This window comes from Elgaria multicarinata, chromosome 2 (assembly GCF_023053635.1).
Source record: "Elgaria multicarinata webbii isolate HBS135686 ecotype San Diego chromosome 2, rElgMul1.1.pri, whole genome shotgun sequence".
NCBI classification, from domain to species: domain Eukaryota; kingdom Metazoa; phylum Chordata; class Lepidosauria; order Squamata; family Anguidae; genus Elgaria; species Elgaria multicarinata.
In genome coordinates, this window is record NC_086172.1 from 20,861,463 (window position 1) to 20,883,669 (window position 22,207).

Consider the following 22,207-nt stretch of genomic DNA (forward strand, 5'->3'; position numbering starts at 1 on the left):
AGACTTTATAGCGGGGTGGTTTGCCATTGCCTTCCCCAGTCGCGGTTACCTTTCCCCCAGCTAGCTGGGTACTCATCACCTCGGAAGGATGGAAGGCTGAGTCGACCTGAGCCAGCTGCCTGAGAACCAGCTTCCGCTGCCTATATAACTACTTGTTCAAATGGTTTCCTGAGTACTGCTCTTTTTATACCATCTCTGATCGTTATTATTGACTTAGCTATAATGTATGAATTTTATATTATACCAGAAAATTCCATGCCATGTATCTTCTAGGATTTTAGGTCATTGGTAAGGAATATCTGTGTTACTTAGTGGTTATATCTGGGGCTAAACGAAGATCCCAGAAATCAACAGACTTTGTAATGACTTCAGATTTTAAATAATTTTATTTAATACTGACATAATCCATGCACACAGCCAAGTTTTAGCTTATGACCCTAAATAAAGAGCAGTTGTTTTCTTCTAGTGATTATAGTTATGGGGACTGCATCAGGAAGGGAAGTTCCCAAGCAGATGAGGCCAAATGTATCTGTGTCTGCTACACATCCTTGGCATATGTAATTCATGAGCACAAAAACTGAAAGTCGAGAAACAAGTAATAGGCCACTCTGATATAAGGTTGGCTGCCTCCATTCAGGTGCCTCTGTTCCGGATTACAAAACGAATGCATAAAATATCTTCTCAAAATAAAATCTTAGTAGAACAGCAGGGAACCTCAGCCTAAGGCTTTAGCAGATCGCTGTTATGTTAGAATCTTGGCTGCTTAAGTCAAAGCTGTCTGAGCCTATATCTGAACTCGCATCCGAAATATCAGGGCCAGTTTGAGCTTTAGCAAAGTTGATGAAAACCTGAAATGAAACAAACAGTGTTATAAGAAATTAAATACGGGATGCTTTATGAATAGCTTACCAGTGCATTCCTTATGGCCTAACTACATGATTAGGAATCATTTCATTGGGCCCGTTCAGAAGACACCTTAAACCAGGAACCGGGCCATGCAGGTGAGCTGCTTTCACCCCCCACCCCCACCCCAGCGTTCCTGGGCGCGGGGCGCCATCTCGCCTGCCCAGCTGAAGCGAAGCCAGGACGCTGGGGTGGAGTGGGCGGCTTTGGAACCACACACCCAGCTGGAAGCCACTCTGGGAGAGCGACTTCCGGGCGCGCCGTTCCAAAGCCGCCCACCCCAGCGTCCTGGCTTCGCTTCGGCTGGAAGCGGGGGGGGGGGCTTCCCAAAACCATCCCCTCAACACACACACACCCCCGGTCCGTGGAAAAATTGTCTTCCACGAAACCGGTCCATGGTGCCAAAAAGGTTGGGGACCGCTGCCTTAAACCATAGCTTTAACCACAGCAAATAAGGCCTTTTGCTTTATTCACCATGGTTAAAGACGTGGTTTAAGGTGTCTTCTGAACACAGCCTTGCTTTCTGGCTTAACCACTGTGGTTAAAGCCATGGTTTAAGGTGTCTTCTGAACAGGGGTCATTGTGTTTTTAAAATTAAATACCAAGTAAGTGTGGCAATAGTGATCAGCACAGCAGTGTGCAGGGAAATTTATTTATTTATTTATTTATTTACATTTATATACCGCCCCACAGCCGAAGCTCTCTGGGCGGTTTACAACAATTAAAAATAGTAAACATTAAAAGTATACAAAAAATTAAAAAACATAAAAACAGTATAAAAACAACAGTATCCATTTAAATGAGGATTAACCCTTTCTTCTCCAGGAACAAACTCAGTAAAAATTCCCCACCCCAGGGAGAACTTCCCCACTTCACCATTGGTGCCGTAGCATCACACATAGTTAGGCCCTAAGATTGAATAGTCAGGAAAATTTAAACAGACTAGGCCTCAAACAAACACTCATATATGACAGGAAATTCATTATTCTCCTACTTCCCACAGACCTTCTGAAATTTTCTACCTTATATATGACTTTTTTTGTTATAATACTAAACCCGTTTATATATGAAATTCAAGCCCTTATGTGCTGCTTGGCTAGTACAAAACAGATGCTTATTGAGGGCTAAAAAAACAGCAGATACCGCTGAGATATCATCTAACTCAAGGCTGAATCACATTACTACTTCTTTAAGATGTATATAAAAAGTCACCTGTGCATGCTACAAATACGTGGAGCAGTTTCTGACTCACTTTTGTTTCCCCATTTTCATACAACCATAGTTAGGAGGAATTCCACCCATCCTAACCGTGTTGTATCTCAGGTACATCTGTATGCAAGAAACTAAATCTCTGCCAGAGGACCAGGGTACCACTGGTAATAATAACTGCCTTTCTCTGTGGTGGTGTCCTGGTTGTGGAAACCCCGTTGGCAACAACACTGATTTATTTGAGGTCAGGGTAGGAGAACATCTAGAGTCTGTGGGCCCGATTCCCAACCCAAGAACCCGCCAGGGGCTGCATGTCTTCTTCCATTGCCACACCACCAAATTTACCACTGCAATTTGGCAGCATGGGAGCAAAAAAGGTCTGATTTTTCTTTTTAAACCACGGCTTGTTCTACTGGCAATAAAGGGAAATAGCTCCTTTCTTGAGCAGTGGTGGTCACAAAACAGGCCAGGCACCCCCATATGCAACCTGTGGATTGCGTGCTGTGCAGCCTTGTTCTAGGCCAGCCTTCCTCAACCAGGGGCGCTCCAGATGTGTTGGACTGCATCTCCCAGAATGCCCCGGCTGGGGCATTCTGGGAGTTGTAGTCCAACACATCTGGAGCGCCCCAGGTTGAGGAAGGCTGTTCTAGGCGAATGGTTAAAGCTGTCCTGTTCTTCCAGGTCTTTGATACTTCTTCCGCCTGATATTTTATGTGCATAAATGTCTAGGTTGTGACGTTTTAGGCATCGGTGTGATATTTTATATTGTTTGTAAAATTGTTAGCTGCCTTGAAGGCCCAGAATGGTGAGATAAAAATGTTTAAAATACCCTACTTCTTCGATTCTAAGATGCACTTTTTTCCCCATATAAACAACTCTAAAAATGGGGTGCGTCTTAGAATCGCGGGTGTGCCTTAGGTGTTTTTTTTTCTGTTGGTGGTACTGAAATTAGTGTGCGTCTTACAATCGATGGTGTCTTACAATCGAAGAAATACGGTAAATGAATTAGTAAATCATTAGAGTGTTATTTTGTGCCTTGAACATTTTAAGGGTAGGACATTTTTAAGGGCGTAAGGCAAGGATGCGTTAATTATAAGATATCCTGCCTCGGAATATAGAGACAGGCTGGGAGAATCCTACATTTCTTACAATTTAGCTCCCTAAATGTAAAGCAGCAACAACTCAATAAGGAATGGATTCCATTGCTCATGTTTGGAATGGACAAGAACAGTTTCATACCTCTTCTAGAGTCGTTTGACTCACTGAGAAGTGCCTGATTCTGAAGATTGCTTTGTTCGACTCCAGCAGTTGAAATATGTTTGCTACACCTCCTGCAGACACCGGGACATGATATTCCACCATATTCAGCTGATGGTCCTAGATGAATAAGAAGATTTACTGCAAACAAATGTCAGATTAGGAAAAGAGGGAGGGGTGTTTTGGAAAGGGAGTGTGGCTGCTTCCAGCCTGGATCTCTCCTGCTTGGCCTTTGTGCAGATGCGGCACCAATCCCTTTGCAAGGGCCTGTGCAGGGTCCTTTCCCGGGGCCTCTACTATTCTTCCTGGGTCTTCCCATGTCAGTTAGTCAAGGAGCCCCAGAATCAGTATCAATGATACTGGCTGCTACTCAACAGGAACATGGTTCAGCTGCCAGTTCTTTCATTTTATCATTCCTTGCGAAGGCACCTCACAGAATCTCACACGCTAAGCCTCAGCACCCCTGTCTTTGTAAACCGCCCAGAGAGCTTCGGCTATGGGGCGGTATATAAATGTAATAAAATAAATAAATAATAAAACACCAGTGTTTAAAGATTTCACAGATCTTTGAAGATGAATGAGAAAAAAGACCGTACAGCCCACTCCATGTATGTATTATACAACTAAGGATGATATTTGTGATAACAGTATTTGGCTGGTGCTGGTTTATCTTAGTGGAACTCCACTTTAATGATAGAATCGCTGAAGTAATTCAAGATACCAACCATTTTTACCATTTCTCTCATCTATTCAAAACTATTTCGCCTCACTCTAGCTTGTGTCTGGGCTGCGTCGCTTTTAGTTTGGACACTCCTTCACTCAACGAATGCGCCTTCATACAAAAGTATGCCCTACGTGAGCAGGTCGTGGAGGGAAAGTCCTAGCCTGGACTTCTGCCTGACATGCTAGTTTTCTATGCGCAGCAATTTTTTAAAAAAATATTGTTCTACAGAGGAACGTTTCGTCGATGTTCATCATGTGAGACCCCACCTGCAATCTGAAGTGATGCGACCCACACACAGGAGTGCCACCCCAGTGTGTGAACATGAGCTTACACAAAGACCTCTGATAACTTGAAATCTTTCACATATACTACAAAAATAAGAAAGTTGTGTGTTTGGGGCATTTTGCCATAAACAGCACACATGGGCTGCCACTTCGCCACTAAACCCTGCAGTGCCGCCACTTTGCCACTAAACCCTGCAGTGCCGCCACTTTGCCACTAAACCCTGCTCTGCCGTCACTTTGCCACTAAACCCTGCTCTGCCGCCACTTTGCCACTAAACCCTGCTCTGCCGCCACTTTGCCACTAAACCCTGCTCTGCCGCCACTTTGCCACTAAACCCTGCACTGCCCCACTTCGCCACTAAACCCTGCACTGCCCCCACTTCGCCACTAAACCCTGCACTGCCGCCACTTCGCCACTAAACCCTGCTCTGCCGCCACTTCGCCACTAAACCCTGCTCTGCCGCCACTTCGCCACTAAACCCTGCTCTGCCGCCACTTCGCCACTAAACCCTGCTCTGCCGCCACTTCGCCACTAAACCCTGCTCTGCCGCCACTTCGCCACTAAACCCTGCTCTGCCGCCACTTCGCCACTAAACCCTGCTCTGCCGCCACTTCGCCACTAAACCCTGCTCTGCCACCACTTTGCCACTAAACCCTGCAGTTTCGCTGCTACAGGGTGGTAGCCGGGGGTGGTGGTGGTAATCCAGCTGGCAGGAGGCAGCATGGGTTTTCTGGAGGCCATTCAGCTCACCTGGCCTGCCCCCTGACCTCTGCCTGGCTTCCAGCGATCAATCAGGGGGTGCCATCTGCCTAGGAATGCCCTCAGCTTGATGCTGGAGCGAGGTCACATGGTTGGAAGGGCCGTGGTGACCTCACTTTGAAGAATAAGTCAGGGTAAGTCCTGAACCTTGTAAAAGCCCTGAGGTGGTTGTGTATCGGTAGCTGTGCAGTGGACACAGCCGCACTGCGCAGCCACCATGGGACGTAGAAGACGGCTAGTCAGACCCATGGTTATTATTACTAGGGGTAGTCTACTGATCTAAAACCACATTAGACTTTTGCAAAGATACATAGGTGGCATAAGGGCTTAAAACATAATCTAAGTCCTTCCAAATCTTATTTTTTTATATATTTACCTTTAAATGTGTATTTGGAAAGTTCGTCTGCAAAAATTCTGTCAGCTTCTCTATGCAAACTGCATCGTTATTCAAATGCATCTTCACAGTAAATCCTCTTCCGAATCTAGCAGGGGAAATAATATAGATACACATATATTACGGAAAATAAAAGATTTTTGAAGTTCTGTACTAGATTTAAACGGTTCCTCTAGAGCAGCCTTCCTCAACCTGGGGTGCTCCAGATGTGTTGGACTGCACCTCCCAGAATGCCCCAGCCAGCCGAGCTGGCTGGGGCATTCTGGGAGTTGTAGTCCAACACATCTGGAGCGCCCCAGGTTGAGGAAGGCTGCTCTAGAGGACCAAATGAAAGCCATATTCCTAGGCATAACCCTGGGGCCATCTCCAAACCACAGAAAGTCACCCGTCAGGGATGACCAACTTGCACAACTCTAGTGAAAACCGTGAGAAGTAAGAGTACAATCGAACAGTTTTGCAAGAGGGATTAACACTGAGCGTGTTTCCATCACCCAGCTGGCACGCATGACTTCATGCACACCTGGGCCATTATCAGAAATAAGCTGAAGTACCTTAAACCCATGTCTAGATAGAAGACAGGATGGGAACCTAGAAGGATGTAGAACCCAGGCACTTTAACTATGGCCTGGGAGCTGCAACGTGAATGGGGAGGAACTCTGATGCGTCTTATGCTCATCCCTCTGTGGATGAGCATGAATGCTGCATCTATACCTTACAGTCATAGAGATGAGTTACAATAAAATAAAATAAAAATGACACCAGCATGTGAAATGAGTCCTATATTTCCCTGTCCACAGAACTAAGATCACCATTTCTTTGCTTTGCTTGGATATAGGTTTTTTTCTCCCTTTATGCCTTTTACAAAGCAAAACCAAAAAAACCTTAAAAAGTTGCATGGCTCCCTGCTCAATTGGGCCCACAGTAAACCTGGTGCATGACAAACCTGTTTTTTTTTTTTTTTTTTACCAACCTGCTCTTTATATGCTGCAGTGAACCCATGCACTGGAAACGGCCGTTTACCATGACAGCCAGCCGCGTGCAGAGCGCCTCACATTCTTCCATGCTGCAAGCGAAGGAAAAAGTGTTATCGCAGCACGAGGGAGCGAGGAGAATCCTCAAATATGGTAGGAAAAAAGGAGAAGTTTTCAACAGCCTACTTGTAAAATGCATATCATTTGTCCATCAATCAGTACCTAGGAAGATGGGCTTCAACCGTGCAAGATTTCTGGGCAGCACTGCTGCGTTAGAGCAGGAGTGGGCGATGTGTGTCCCTCCAGATGTTGTGGGATCGCAATTTCCATTGCCCTGTGCAGCATGGCCAATGATGAGGGATGACAGTAGCTGCAGTCCAATAACATCTGGAGAACCACATCCCTGCTCTACAGGGTTTTAAGTCAGGCTCTAATCTGGGCTTCAGGAAAGATCTCCTTCTGACTCCCCACATTCCATTTATCCAGGCCCTGCAAGGTAGGATCCACCTAGGAATACGATGAACGTATTGTATGCTCCTAGTATGCTCCTAGTATGCTAGGATTTAAATGAGCTGTAACAAGCTCTTACACTGCGGAAGAAAGAAAAAGCATCTCCTCTTGTCTTTCGGATAATGGGGTGTTTGGCTAGATGAAGCAATGGGTTTCTTCATCTCTTTAATTCCTGCCCTTCTTGAAGGAGAAAGGAAGGGAAAGCTATCACCCTGCCATTTTGTTTATGTAACTAATCTGCAGCCAGAGATCGGATTATTGAGTAATTACTGACTACAGTTTTCACCTCCAATCGCTTATATAGGCATGGAATCTTTTTTCATGGAATCTTATACTGTGGCCTTAGCTAGACCTAAGGATTATCCCAGGCAAATGGAGGTGTCGTCCCTGCCTGCTCCCGGGATCCCCTGTGTGTCATTTGGATGCACAGGAATGATGCCGGGACAATCCCAGAATATAGGCCTGGTCTAGCCATGGCCCGTATGTTCCTATTTGCACCTGTAGATTTGAGGAAGAAGCACAGTTCCATGAGGGCTGAGGAGGCACACCTGTGATGGCAGCCATGTTATAGAAGGTGATGCTTTTGGAAATCCATTCTGCCACCTCTTCATTGGCATTCAGTGGCCAGTTAAAATAGGAAGGTGTTCAGTGCTCGCTCAGGTTGTTTTGATTTGCATTTTCATTCCTGCTATGGATGTTTTTATAATTGGGTTTTAAATTGTTTTATTGTTGCAATTTATGATTTGGATTAACTTTGGAAGCCCTATAAGAATCTGCTTTCTGGAAGCCCAACTATCTCTTCAACAGCTGCCAAAGGGACACCATAGAGAAACAACTGGAGGGGGGTAGCATTCTTCGTGGGAATCTAAGTCCCAGAAATTTTGCTCAGCTGGAGACAACAAGAGGAACTTATACAAATCTATGCCCTTATACAAATCTATGGTGCAACCACACTTAGAATACTGTGTACAGTTCTGGTCAACTAAAATGATGAAGGGGCTGGAGCATCTCCCCTATGAGGGAAGGTTACATCAGCTGGGATTGTTTAGCTTGGAGAAGAGGAGGCTGAGGGGAGACATGATAGACGTGTACAAAATTATGCATGGTACGGAGAAAGTGGATAGGGAGACATTTTTCTCCCTCTCTCAAAATGCTAGAACCAGGGGATGTCCCATGAAGCTGATTGGTGGGAGATCCAGGACAAATAAAAGGAAGTACTTCTTCACATAGCACAAAGTTAAATTATGGAACTCACTACCACAAGATGTAGTGATGGCCACCAATTTGGATGGCTTTAAAAGGGGGTTGGATGAATTCCTGGAGGAGAAGGCTATCAATGCCTCCTAGCCCTGATGGTTGTGTGCTATCTCCAGTATTCAAGGCAGTAAGCCTGGGTGCACCAGTTGCTGGGGAACATGGGTGGGAGGGTGCTGTTCAAGGTCTTGCTTGTTCATCCCTGGCCGATGGCTGGTTGGCCACTGTGTGTGAACAGAGTGCTGGACTAGATGGACCTTTGGTCTGATCCAGCATCAGGGCTCTTCTTATGTTCTCATGTTCTTATTAACTGTAGCTGGAACATATTGTTGTTGTTTTTGATATTGTAATATTGAACATGTTTTCTTGTTTTTACATTGTATTTCTGTGTTTTATTGTAAGCTTGAGTGTTATTTTAATAGAAAAGTAGGGTATAAATATTAAATGAACTAAACATTAAAACAGGTAGCAGCAATGTCCCACAAGTATAGTTGAAACGTGACAACTTACATTCATCTTGTATACTGGTTAGCAAGAACAGAAAATTAGGTATTTCCTAGGCTAGCAGCCATGACATTTTAACTCTATTTTTCTTGTCAGCTTTTAACTCAAAGGAGTTCATAGTAACATTACTTAAGTGAACATGAATATGTTTGAATACAGATTTTAAATCTCCCACTCCCCCACTCCCTAACAGCGATTATCTATTATCTTGGGCACTCTACCTGTGAGAAGTAAGTATCACTGAACATTGGTTCTGTACTTCCTCAGTGATGATTTTCCACAGATGCCTCTTAGCATTAGGATCCATTCCAGAGCTTGGTTCATCCTAAATAAAATTTATTTATTTATTTATTACACTTATATACCGCCCCATAGCCAGGGCTCTCTGGGCAGTTTACAGAAATTCTAAAATTGAGATAAAAACAAGTATACAAAATTTAAAATTCTAAAACACAGAACATACACACATAAAGCATTAAAAACCGTTTAAAAACACCTAAACATGTGTGTGTTTAAGATGAGCCGCCATATGCCTGGGCAAAGAGGAAAGTCTTAACCTGGCGCCGGAAAGATAGCAGCGTTGACGCTAGGCGAGCCTCGTCAGGGAGATAGTTCCATAGTCTGGCGGCCACCACTGAAAAGGCCCTGTCCCTCGTTGCCACACTCCGAGCCTCTCTCGGAGTAGGCACCCAGAGGAGGACCTTAGATGTTGAACGTAGTGACCGGGTATATTCACGTCGGGAGAATTTGACAGTCAATGCAAAGGGCAGTATTTAATCCTTCCCTAGCGCAACAAGAAGGTAGTGGTTCTAAGGGCACGTGGAAATGCTTGTTTACGAAAAAGGGTAGTGTTAGTGGAGCTTGTAGAAGGAAACTCTACCCACTATTCCTGATCCAGAAACAAGCATTTCCAGTGTCGGTTTTGGAATTGCTGTTTTCTGTTGTGTGAGCGGAAGGTCCCATTTGAGCAACACATTGAGCAGCAGAAGTTATTGAATACTGTCCAAAGAGTCAAAAAAAAGAAAAGGAGATGGTATTCTCATCTGTTTCCTTTTTCTTAAAATCCACTTATTCCTAACCTTCACATTAATTATTTCAGCCTTCATTTTAGAGTTGTTCCCAGAAGAAGAAGGTGATGATCATCATCTTTATGAGTATTATTTAGTAGGAGCAGCAGCAGCAATATTAAGAATGAAATCCTAAGTATACTTACTTGGGAATAGGAAAAAGGAAAGGAACCTCTCGTGCAAGCACTGAGTCATTACTGACTCTTGGAGGGACGCCAGCTTTTGCTGACGTTTTCTTGTCAGGCCTTATAGCGGGGTGGTTTGCTGTTGCCTTCCCTGGCCGTGATTACCTTTCCCCCAGCTAACTAGGTACTCATTTTACCGACCTCGGGAGGATGGAAGGCTGAGTTGACCTGAGCCAGCTGCCTGAAACCAGCTTCTGCTGGGATCGAACTCAGGCCGTGGGGAGAGTTTCAGCTGCAGAAACTGCTGCTTTACCGCTCTGCGCCACATAAGACTACTTGGGAATAAGCCCCACTGAATTCCATGGAATTATGTCTGAGTAAACATCTACAGGATTGCACTATAAAACACCTATAACTGCTAGGCAGTGTACAAAAGATATATATGAAAATTCTTTGCTTACAAAAGCTTATATTGGGACTTAAGATTAATTAGAGATGAGGTGCCTTCCTCCCATTACATTTGAAATGTAATTAAAACTTATGATTTCTTCCTTTTCTGAATTGTTCGATAAACTTCAGATTGCACTGCGTAGGCATGGTACAATCCAGGAAGCTAGACCTCATAGAACATTATTCAGCAGCTAACCTTGCACCGTCGTAAGGTGCTGTACATACATTAAGATGATTAAGGCACAATCCTATGCATGTTTAGACAGGAAGAAGAACTACAACTCTCAGCATGCCTCCAGCCAGCCATGTTAGTTGGGGCATGCTGGAAATTGTAAGATTCCCCCCCCCCCCCCAGTCTAAACATGCATATCATTGCACCCTAAGATGGTCATTAATGGTAAAAGTTAAGCAAATTGCAAACGTGTACCATAGAAGTGCTTAGCACTGGGTGCAGGCGCACCATGTTATAAAGCGGTAGTGGAGAGAGACTGTGGCCTTAGCTAGACCTACATGCTATCCCGGGACGGAGGAGGGAAGATCTCACATTGTGTTTAACACGAGATCCCTCCTCTGTCTACATGTGACACACAATGACCTCAGCAGGAGAGGCGTTGCGTCCGCCATTTTTTTTTAAAGGAACAGCAGCGTACAAACGCTCGTGCACATAAGGTAAGTGTTTTTTTAAAAAATTTAACTCTCTTTTCCCACTCCCCCCACCCTACCTCTGATGGGCGCAGCTCTTGGCTCCGTGTGAAGAATCACGCAGAGCTGGGACAACCAGTCACCTGGCCACACAGTCTCAGGCTCAGCCTGGGACGATGGAAAAACCAGGGTCAAAGGTGAGGGTTATATCCTGAGGCAAGGGAGGAATGATCTCTCCCTGATCCCGGGATCCCCTGTGCGTCATGGGGCCGATCCCGGGGCTCACCCTGGTCTAGCTATGGCCAATGATGTTGAAAGCAGATATACCAGTACAGACATCTAGGACTGCACAACAGTTACGGAGAGCAGTTTTTATATAAAGACGAGTCTATTCAAGAGAGGAATACTAACAAAATGACGCTTGCGCTGTGCACATGCTTGAGCTCTGAGCTACATCTGCTTCATTGACTGATGAAAACAAGGTTTCTGCTTTGAGCATTTCACTCCTAGACAATAGAGCACAGATGAGCTACCGTAATGCCATTGTCCTACAGCAGGCATCATCAGCAAAACTGTTTGAATTGTTGGTTGTTTGGTGATAACATGTTATTCAAAACAGAAACAGCACAGCTTGATAGTGAGGAAGCAGGCTGAGTTTGCTGCTCTCCTACTGAGGAAATCTCGCCGCCCCCGCCTGCAGCTACGGAAATTTCTTGCATTAACACCAGGGTCCTTATACTTTATTATGGGTGGTGGTCTCTAAAAGCTGCTTCTCTGATTACATGGCATCGGTCCCAATCCTTTAGAAGTGCACAAGTCTTTATGTGCACAGTGGGGCTTTTCTTAACTATGGTCAATTGAGGAAACGGAATCCCTAAGCATATGAATATATATATATATATATATATATATATATATATATATATATTTGTGCTGTGTTGTGATTTAATCAATGTACCACATACAGAGTCTACTGCACATCAACAACTCATAAGCAGAAAAAACACAAAAGCTGCACATGCACCAATTTTTAAATTATTTTTAAAAAAATTCTCCAAGTTAAACTGGAAGACATGCAGAGCAGCGTAGGTGGCAGAGGGTCCTACAGAACCCAAATAGGTGAACACTGAATAGGTGAAATCTGCTTATTTCTTATACTGGAAGTTCATAAGGAAGTAACGAGCTTGCAAAGAATCAAGAGCTGCTATAATTAACATTAACTAACGCAGACAATTAACATAGGGTGAGGCACACAGATTTTTTTTCCTGATCTGACTAGAAAGTGACAGCACCAAGTTAACATTCTGCCTCCCAGGGACACAAACGGAGGGCAAATTTGTACCATCAACTTCACTGACAGTATGTGTACGCTAGGCTTGTTACTTCCAATTTTTCATCCCTTAATTGGCTGATAAGAGAAGAAAATCAGTTAAGGTAGCAATCCGTTGATAGCGGCAGTGAACAAATAACTAAGTCAGGGAGGAATTCAACTTGTGTCTTTCTAGCCCCTGCTCTTTGGGCTTCATACGGGTGTTGTGGCAATTACATTCTGCATGTTGATTGCAACTGTAGCTTTCGGATGTTTCTAGAATGGTCACTTGGCCCCACCACTGCAGATTATATATATATATATATATATATATATATATATATATATATATATATATATATTCCATACTCCTGGAAATAAAGCCAGACTGCTCACTTGAGGGAATGGTATTAAAGGCAAAACTGAAGGACTTTGGCCACATAATGAGAAGACAGGATACCCTGGAGAAGAGGCTGATGTTAGGGAAAGTGGAAGGCAAAAGGAAGAGGGGCCGACCAAGGGCAAGATGGATGGATGATATTCTGGAGGGGACAGACTTGACCCTGGGGGAGCTGGGGGTGGCAACGGCCGACAGAAAGCTCTGGCGTGGGCTGGTCCATGAAGTCACGAAGAGTCGGAAACGACTGAACGAATAAACAACAATATATATATATATATATATATATATATATATATATATAATATCTTTGCATCTTACAAAAGGTTTGATGCTCAAAGTGAGTGGATGTTAGTAAAAAGGACAATTTGCAGAATAAAATGGCAAAAAAATGTATAACAGTATTTATATACTTTTATATAAATACAAGAAGAGACATTTCCAGAATATCATGCATCCTTCTAAACTATTAGCTTTGTCACACCAGGGTTATACTGTGCAATCACTGCGTATTGTGTGCAAAGGACTCCAAAGTTTTCCATCTTATAATCTGCTTTGACTGTGAAGTACTCCCAGGCATCCTGCTTTAATTGTGCTTCTTAGCCAAAAGAACCGACGTATTTTACTACCACTTTAGAAGCGAATCTTTTGTTGTTCTCCGAGCGGCCACTGGGGGCGCAGGAGGATGATTTGATATGTTTAAAGTACAAATTAAACAAATGCTTACATCTGCGTAAGTTTTAAAGATGAAGACATCAAAATTGGCACAGTAATAGATATTAAGGAGGGCTTTAAGCATACCAAATTTGAATCGGATTGGGTCATCCGTTGATTTTTTTTTAATGATTTTTTACATTTCTCCCCATTAAGCCCTTTTCCTGGTATGCAAAGGATCTTAGGAGTGCCGCCGACCGGGGTGTGATTTAGCTAACAACAACAACGACAGCTTTATGCTATGGGGGATAATTCGAGGGAAACAGGTACGTGGGATGAAGCTACATATGGGCCGTGTCTTGACGCCGACACCTTTGCTGCTCATTCCTTCGAAACCTTGCAGCAGGCTAAATCTTGATTGCAGGAGGGAGCGTGGGGTTTCCGGCTGAAAAAGCCCCAGCCCCAGTGGCCATTTGGCTCGTTGAGTCCCCCCCCTGCCCTGCCATCCTGGCTTACCACAACCTACCTTGGGCCTCGACACCCCCCAGAACACCCCCAGCTTGAACCCAAAGCAAGGTCACCACTGACAGATGGCAGAAAGAAAAAAAGCAGCAAAGGAAAAAAAACGTATGTTGGCAACTTTTAAAGCACAGAGTTTTGGGAGAAAAGCTCATGGTGGCTGTGACGTATAAATGACGCAGTGCCACTGCACATCCACCATGGGGTGGTGGGGAATACAGGGCACACAGACAGCCCCTTAGTCTCATCCAAAGGAAATGAAAACGAAATCCTAGCCTACCCCTGGAACTTCTCACAACTAAGCAAGGTGGGGAGGGTTATCACAGGGAGAAAGAGTATGGATTCCTTTCTTACACAGAAAATAAGCGAATACAGAATACTTCTGACTTTCTTGAGTAGGGATTATTTCTTGTCTAGCCCAAATAAGCCCTTCCCACTGTTCATTTCTGTTCAGGACATAAATTCTGTGACTAAGCGTGCTGCGCACACCCTCTGGCTTTGACAAAATATCCTGTCTCCCTTCTGGTTGCTACTGCTGCTATTGCCACTGCAGTTCTTCAAAGATGATGTAGAATCACAAGCTCCCCCCCCACTTCACCCCCCACCACAATAAAGCTGTAATTTCTTACCAGCAGTAAAATTGATGGTTTCCCAAGAAGGGCCAGAGCAGCTGATAACTTTCTGTTGGTGCCATAGCTACACATCGAGGTGATTCTATGTTTGTAGGGCATCAGGTTAAGTCGATAAAGAAGCTGAAGGACAATCTGTGGAAACAATCTTTCTTTTAACCACAGATTTTTAAAAAAGGGTACTGCAATGTTGTTATTGTGTGTGCCAGTGAGTTCCAACGATGAGGACATGACAGCATAGATATTGGCACCTGACATTTAGGTAAATGAGTTTCTTACCATTTAAGAACTTCATCATTTTCTTTTTGTGTATGTGTGTGTCTCTCAGCTGTCTGCTCTCTCTCTCTTTTTTTTAGCTCAGGCTCAATGCTAGCTAATCAGCAATTTTAAACTTGCATGCATTTAAATCAAACTTTGCTAAATTTATAGCAAACGGAAATAACAACCCTCTTATTTTGCTTATCCCCTCTTGCCAAATTAAGCAGTACATCTTGAACTACAAAACTACTGGCATATTTATAGCTGCCTTGTGCTCAACAAAACCAGCGTATGCCTTTGCTTAGCTCCTCCACCAACTTTTTTGTGATATGAGTGTGGATGTCTTTTTCAATTCTGAAAATCGCTTCTGGGATGAAGAAGGGACTTGGCTAGTGACCTCCCCAGTTCTCAGCCAGGCAGCACCATGAATAGCAGCTTCTGCCACAAACCTGATGAACAGGTTTCTTCTAATCTCAATCCAGGGGAAAAGACTGGATAACTGACAGCTATGTAGCTGGAACTGACCACTTTCACAGTTGATGTGACCAGACAGAAGGCCAAACGTTCCAATTTGGCCCAAGCCAGACAGCTATTCCAGGAGTGAGTGCAAAGACGTCCTCTTTAAATTCAAGCATAGCAGCAATTATTAATTGTATAATTGGTGCCATGCTTATTTGTATCTTCTGCCTTGCACTTAAATGTATGCAGATGTATGAATCCAGATCACTGAGAGTTCAATGAGAAGTCCTGCTGTTCACATTTTTAGAAAACTCTTTTCCAATCTTAATGATGAGTAAGATTAGGCAGGTGTATTTAGAAACCACTGAAAGACATTGTTTTTATGAAGGGGAGCTGAACAGTAGTATTTTTTCCTCTTTAAGAGGAAAAGATGACTGCAAGCCTGGAGTCTTTCACTGGCCTCTGGAAAAGCCAGATTATTATTCACTATATGTAAGCCATCGAAAAAGACATTGAGCTCAAAATGAGTCCAGCAATTGGAATTTCATTTCAGAATCTTCACACTAAGGCCATGGCTAGATGACAGGGGGTAGGAGGACGACGATCTCACAATTTTATGATCGTGAGATCGTCGCCCTGGTCTACACGTAGCGTGCGACATTGCGGCCGCCATTTTGGATTTTTTCCTTCCTCAGGTTTTCATGCTTTATTTCAACAAAAAAATATACAACATACTGCCACACAACATATTCATTATACACTGTCGATTATTTCAGCTATTCAACTCAGCATAACACACCTATTAATATCTAAGAATAAATTAAGTAAATTTTGTATCCAATGAATACAATTTTCATAACACTACACAAAACATCCCAAAATAAATTAAATGTAAACTAAATTAACTAGATTAGATAGTACATAAGATCAGAATATCACATATCTCCCAAGTGATGTTTTATTATATATAGTTAAACAAGAATATATATTAATTTCTCTATCATAATTATTTTTCCAATAATCAATAAAAGGGTTCCATTCCTCTATAAATTTAGGGATCTGTTGTCTGCCATCTCTTAACTTCACTACTTCACTAATTTTCAATAATTGTGCAATTTGCCACACTTAAGTAAACCATTCTTTAATAGCAATTGGTTTTCTATTTTTCCAGTTCTTGGCTATTGCCATCTTTGCTGCTGTTAACAAATTTGATAGCATTGGCTGATGAATTTTTAAGATTTCAGATTGAAAGAGCACCAACAACATCGTTTTGGGATTAAAAGATAGATTATAACCACGAGCGTTCGTGCACAAACTGTAAATTTTAAAAAATGAAAAAATAAAATTCCCCGAGGAGCTCTGTGCCCCGTGCCCAGTTACTCGCGAGGAGCCAGGACAAACTACGAAGGCAGGCCACACTTTCCACGATCTCGGGATCATCCTGAGATGGCGGAAAAACCACGAGAAAAGGGTACGGCGATATCCCGGGGAAATGGAGGGATCATCCCTCCCTGCTCCTGGGATCCCCTGTGCATCATGTAGACGCACAGGGATGATCCCGGGGATATCGACCTGTCTAGCTATGCCCTAAGTCAATTTGTAAGTGAAATTATTATAGACAGATAAATGGACACATTGTTCTAGAATAAACAATGTTTATTCTAGAACAATGTGTCCATTTATCTGTCTATAATAATTTATTAATAATAATAATAAATTATTATAGACAGATAAATGGACACATTGTTCTAGAATAAACATTGAATAAACCAACTTACAAATTATAAATTATAGTCTCACAGATCACAAGAGAGCCACCCAAATTTGTTAGATCAATGTTCTTTTCACCCAAGGACGAGATCCAAACAGCCCTTAAGCACGACTCCACCATTCCAGCGACAGAGGGTTCAAAAGCGCTTTATTGATTAGTAATCAAGGCCTGGTCTGATTGCTCCCTTTGAAGAGACCAGGCCTTGATTACTAATCAATAAAGCGCTTTTGAACCCTCTGTCGCTGGAATGGTGGAGTCGTGCTTAAGGGCTGTTTGGATCTCGTCCTTGGGTGAAAAGAACATTGATCTAACAAATTTGGGTGGCTCTCTTGTGATCTGTGAGACTATAATTTATAATTTGTAAGATGGTGGAATGTTCAGGAAGCTTTTTTTTTAAAAAAAATATCCAGCTCTTGAATATAATGTTAAGACAAATTGTGGATACTATTTAGAGATTTATTCAGACCATAGTAATGCTGACTATAAATGCATCATTGTATTGACAGTGATATTACAATACTTTAGTCATCCATAGAGCTGACCAAAGCAGAATGAGTGCACTGCTGCAGAACACACGCACGGACAGAACGTACATCTGGATACAGCCTAAGATTACTTACCCCTTTAATATGTTTCTCTGGGATGCCATGTAATCGAGCATAATAATACATGTGTTCTTCCACTGTCAGCCAGTCATCAAGAGCATCTTCTTGAGGGCAGTACCCAAATAGTGACCAGTGTGCATCATCAATATCATTCAAGGATCTGAATTTTAAAACCAAAGTATTCTTCTTATGTTCTGAAAGATTTCTCTTCTGTTCTTAAAGGTTAAGGTTAATTGAAAGCAAAAAAGCCCTGTGCAGACAAATTGTGTAGAAATGCATGCATGGGAAGTGTGGTCTTGTTGTTAGAGACATTACATCCGCTGTGATGGCTTTCTCACCACCCCTGACCTCTACTCAGTTAAGGATGTATGCACAGAGGCCCACATTGAGACATCTCAGTGAATGTAGCCTTAGAAAGCATTAGCTATACCCTGGAAAAATGAAGTGGATAGGTCATGCAGAAATGTAGGGCTGTGTTCAGAAGACACCTTAAACCACGGCTTTGACTACAGTGAGTAAGGCTTTTTGCTTAATTCACCATGGTTAAAGCTGTGGTTTAAGGTGTCTTCCGAACACAGCCTGGCTTTCTGGCTTAAAGCCATGGTTTAAGTTGTCATCTGAACACAACCGTAGTGTTTGTTGTAGACAGTCTTCATTCTTGGTTGGCTGTCAGGTGGTTTAGAAGCTCAACGTGGACTCTACTCTCTCTTCCCCTCTCTCATCAGTATCAGTAACACTTTTGATGGCAGTGTCCCGGGCACTTTTTGATGGCAAAAGTGGTTCTATAGGACCAGATCTACACCAAGCAGGATATGACACTTTGAAAACAGTTTGAAACCTGTATATGTAATGTGTCCTGGGCCCCAACAGTTGTCACTACTTTTATAAACCATTTTAAAGCAGTAGTGTAGATCCAGACCTAGTTCTACACTACTTCTATTTTGTGGATGTGCTGAGCTTCACTGACTGGGCCTGCAATTCCATACCTATTCACATGGCTGTAAAACCTATTGCAATCCTTACGAGACACTGTTGATCTACGGTGACCATATGAAAAGGAGGACATGGCTTCTGTACCTTTAACTGTTGTAGAGTAAAGGGAATTTCAGCAGATGTCATTGGTATGCATGCAGCACCTGGTGAAATGCCCTCTTCATCACAACAGTTAAAGCTGCAGGAGCCCCGCCTTCTTTTGTATCTGGTCATGCTATCTGTACTCAGCTTTAACTGTGATGAAGAGAGAATTTCACCAGATGCTGCATGCATACAAATGACACCTGCTGAAATTCCCTTTTCTCTACAACGGTTAAAGATACAAGAGCCCAGTCCTCCTTTCCATATGGTCACCCTAGTTAATCAAACATGTAAGTGTTCAAGGAATAAGAATGGCTGGCTATTGATTAGGACAGCAGACAAAATACATGGGTTTAATTCCCTCTCCTCTACAAATGACTTGGCACAAACCTCCAGACGGATTGCATGGATGTTTCTTTGGAAGCAAATCCAACCAAGTTCAATGGGCATCACCCCCAAGTAAGTCTAAGCTTCGCATTGTCTCCAACTCCCATTAATAAAAGGGGGACACCAGTAAAACTGGAGATAAGCAATTCACATACGTAATTGAAACTCATATCATTTATGACTTCTTAGTTTTTACAGTTAAATTTGTTTTGATCCAAGTTAATACCACACTGGACTTGTTTCTTTACATAACATGCTTCCATTGCAGAAAACAAATCACTCCTCCATACCCAGATTCATCTCGCACAAGTAGCCTTCCACTAGATGGCGCAATATCTCCTGTCAGCATTTTGAAGATGGTCGTTTTCCCAGCTCCGTTCACACCAAGCAAGCCAAAACACTGGATTGTGAGGGGGAAAGACCAACATTTAGATATAAGGCATTCATGATTTCCTTTAGAAAATCAAAGAGCTATAGTTAAAATGGATTTGAAATGGAAAATCTGATTTTTTATTTGCATCGTTTTCAACTCAAATGAGATTTTTTAAAACACACACACACACAAATACCAGCACCCAGCGTGGTGTGTACAAGGGGGAAAAGACAAAATCCTTCTGCTAAAAAGCTAAATACTTCCCTGTACACTGTACACTCTGTAGACTGTACACTCTGTCTAGTGTTTGGACTTTTTTTAAAAAAAACCACCCACCCCCATAAACATTGTAGTTGTTTCTCAGCTTAGAGTTGTTCCGATATAACATTGCTGCCATTTTGAGTCCTCTTTCCTTACTGCTTTCTGGAGTCTGGGCACGCTGCTGTTGGTTACAGGAAGTAATGCTAGGTAGCAGAGACCTCTGAATAAACATTTCCCCAAATACCCAGTGTTGGGCTCCAGCCAGCCAATCTGCGAATGTCTCCCAACACAGTAGTAAGTCATCTTTTCATTTTACTGGCTTACCTCCCCTGCTGGGATGCCAATGCTGACATTTTTTACCGCCACAATCCTTCGGTGGGGAAGATGGTAGATTTTGGTGAGATTCTGGAGCTGTAAAATGTCGCAATCTGCCAGGCCCAAGGTGACTCGCTCCCTTTCTGCTTGAACATCCTTGTCTTCCTCCTCATCAATGGTTTCCAGCTGGTGAGGAGGCTTGCCATGCACTTTGCTAAATAGGAATCTAGCCCAATGGAAGAGAAGTACTGTCAGTTCTCTCTCCCTAGTGTAAGTTTTTTTTTGTAAGCTACATTGGGAGTTTGTTGAAGGGAAGGTATGAATCCAATCGATAGATAAAATGCTTGCACGAAGAACACATCTGCTTACTGAAGCCATCTACTCTTGTGCCTTCAGAATAGAATTTGCAAAAGATGATTTTATTCTTTGGACTCTTATCCCCAAAATGTTCCCCAATGCTCTTCCACAAGACTCAGAGCTTTATTGCACCAGCGTTATACTGTGCAATCACTGTGAACTGCGTGCAAAGGACTCTGAAATTTTCCAATTTATAATCTGCTTTGACTGTGAAGTGCTCCCATGCATCCTGCTTTAATTGTGCTATAAAGCCAAAAGACCCGCCCTATTTTGCTACCTGTTTAGGAGCGAATCATTTGTTATTTTCAGAGCGGCTACTGGAGGCGCAGGAGGAGGATTTGATATGTTTAAAGTACAAATTAAATATATGCTTATGTCTGCGTAAGTCTTAAAGATAAAGACATTAAAATTGGCACAGTAATAGATATTAAGGAGGCCTTTAAGCATACCAAATTTGAATCGGATTGGGTCATCCGTTGATTTTTTTTAATGATTTTTTACATTTCTCCCCCTTAAGCCCTTTTCCTGGTATGCAAAGGATCTTAGGAGCGCTGCCAACCGGGGTGTGATTTAGCTAACAACAACAATGACAGCTTTACGCTATGGGGGATAATTCGAGGGAAACAGGTACGTGGGATGAAGCTACATATGGGCCGTGTCTTGACACCAATGCCTTTGCTGCTTATTTCTTCGAAATCCTGCAGCAGGCTAAATCTTCAAGGGAAACAGGTATGTGGGATAAAGCTATCAGAATCATTTGCATGCACAGGGATGAATCATAGAATCATAGAATCATAGAATAGTAGAGTTGGAAGGGGCCTACAAGGCCATCGAGTCCAACCCCCTGCTCAATGCAGGAATCCACCCTAAAGCATCCCTGACAGGTGGTTGTCCAGCTGCCTCTTGAAGGCCTCTAGTATGGGAGAGCCCACAACCTCCCTAGGTAACTGGTTCCATAGTAATTCTTCTTCACACAGCATGTTATTCACTGCCATTGATGCTGTGGTGGCCACCGGATTAGGAAGCTTTAAAAGGGCAACAGACAACTGGATAGAGTACATGTCTAAATGGCTTGTCAGCTATGAGAAGAAAAATGCCCTTCCATGTTCAGAGTCAGGATACTGAAGCCCTGGGCCACTTTTTTGCTGAGCCATCTGTACAAGCATTTTCTTCTGGTGTGAACAATGACTCGCTAATATAAGTGCTGGTCAGTATATATTTTAAAAAGTAATATGTGTTTGATGTGCCAGATGTTTTGTGACTGGTCCATTGTCTTCCTAAAACGCCTAGTAAATATTTCCATCAATACCTAGAGAGACCAATCCAATCAGGAAAGGGCAAATGTTCCTTAATTTCTGTGGGAGAAATGCAAGCGTGTGGTTAACTCTGCTACTGAAAGTTATGTAACCAAAAAATGCTCTACTTTTGCTAGGTTTTGTCCCAACACTAACTTTTTTCCACACATTCACTGGTGTCACGGAATTCCAGGAGACCAAACACGACTCAGGCTGCGTTCTTGCCCAAATGGCCTTTTATTACCAGTAAGACAGACCACGCACCGCAGCGGAGCCCTTCAACACGCCGGGAGAAAAGACTAACGTCCAGCCGCTGTTAGTAACTTATACAGGTTAAACGTTGTCATTTATCATCCCATAGTTTTAACAAATCCGGTTACAGATAAGTCTAGGTTACTACTAAGCATGTGCTGACTATTTTCTACTTCATGTCTCTCAGAGAGAATCTACACGTCGTACTGAAGGCGCTTGCGTGCGCCTCCAGTGCACC

General features: G+C 43.0%; 1 protein-coding gene across 1 annotated transcript in view; it reads right to left on the reverse strand.

The window, feature by feature from the left end:
• Window positions 1-367: 367 nt before the first annotated feature.
• Window positions 368-22,207, reverse strand: part of ABCA12 (ATP binding cassette subfamily A member 12) — a 160,971-nt gene continuing 139,131 nt past the window's right edge. Inside the window, exons 44-52 of the mRNA XM_063116106.1 lie at window positions 20,075-20,291; window positions 19,407-19,516; window positions 17,671-17,815; window positions 14,563-14,697; window positions 8,992-9,095; window positions 6,502-6,594; window positions 5,514-5,619; window positions 3,352-3,489; window positions 368-848 (exon numbers count right to left, since the gene is read on the reverse strand). Of these exons, the coding sequence (XP_062972176.1) occupies window positions 729-848; window positions 3,352-3,489; window positions 5,514-5,619; window positions 6,502-6,594; window positions 8,992-9,095; window positions 14,563-14,697; window positions 17,671-17,815; window positions 19,407-19,516; window positions 20,075-20,291 (1,168 nt within the window). The 3' untranslated portion in view covers window positions 368-728. The remainder of the gene's footprint in view (window positions 849-3,351; window positions 3,490-5,513; window positions 5,620-6,501; window positions 6,595-8,991; window positions 9,096-14,562; window positions 14,698-17,670; window positions 17,816-19,406; window positions 19,517-20,074; window positions 20,292-22,207) is intronic.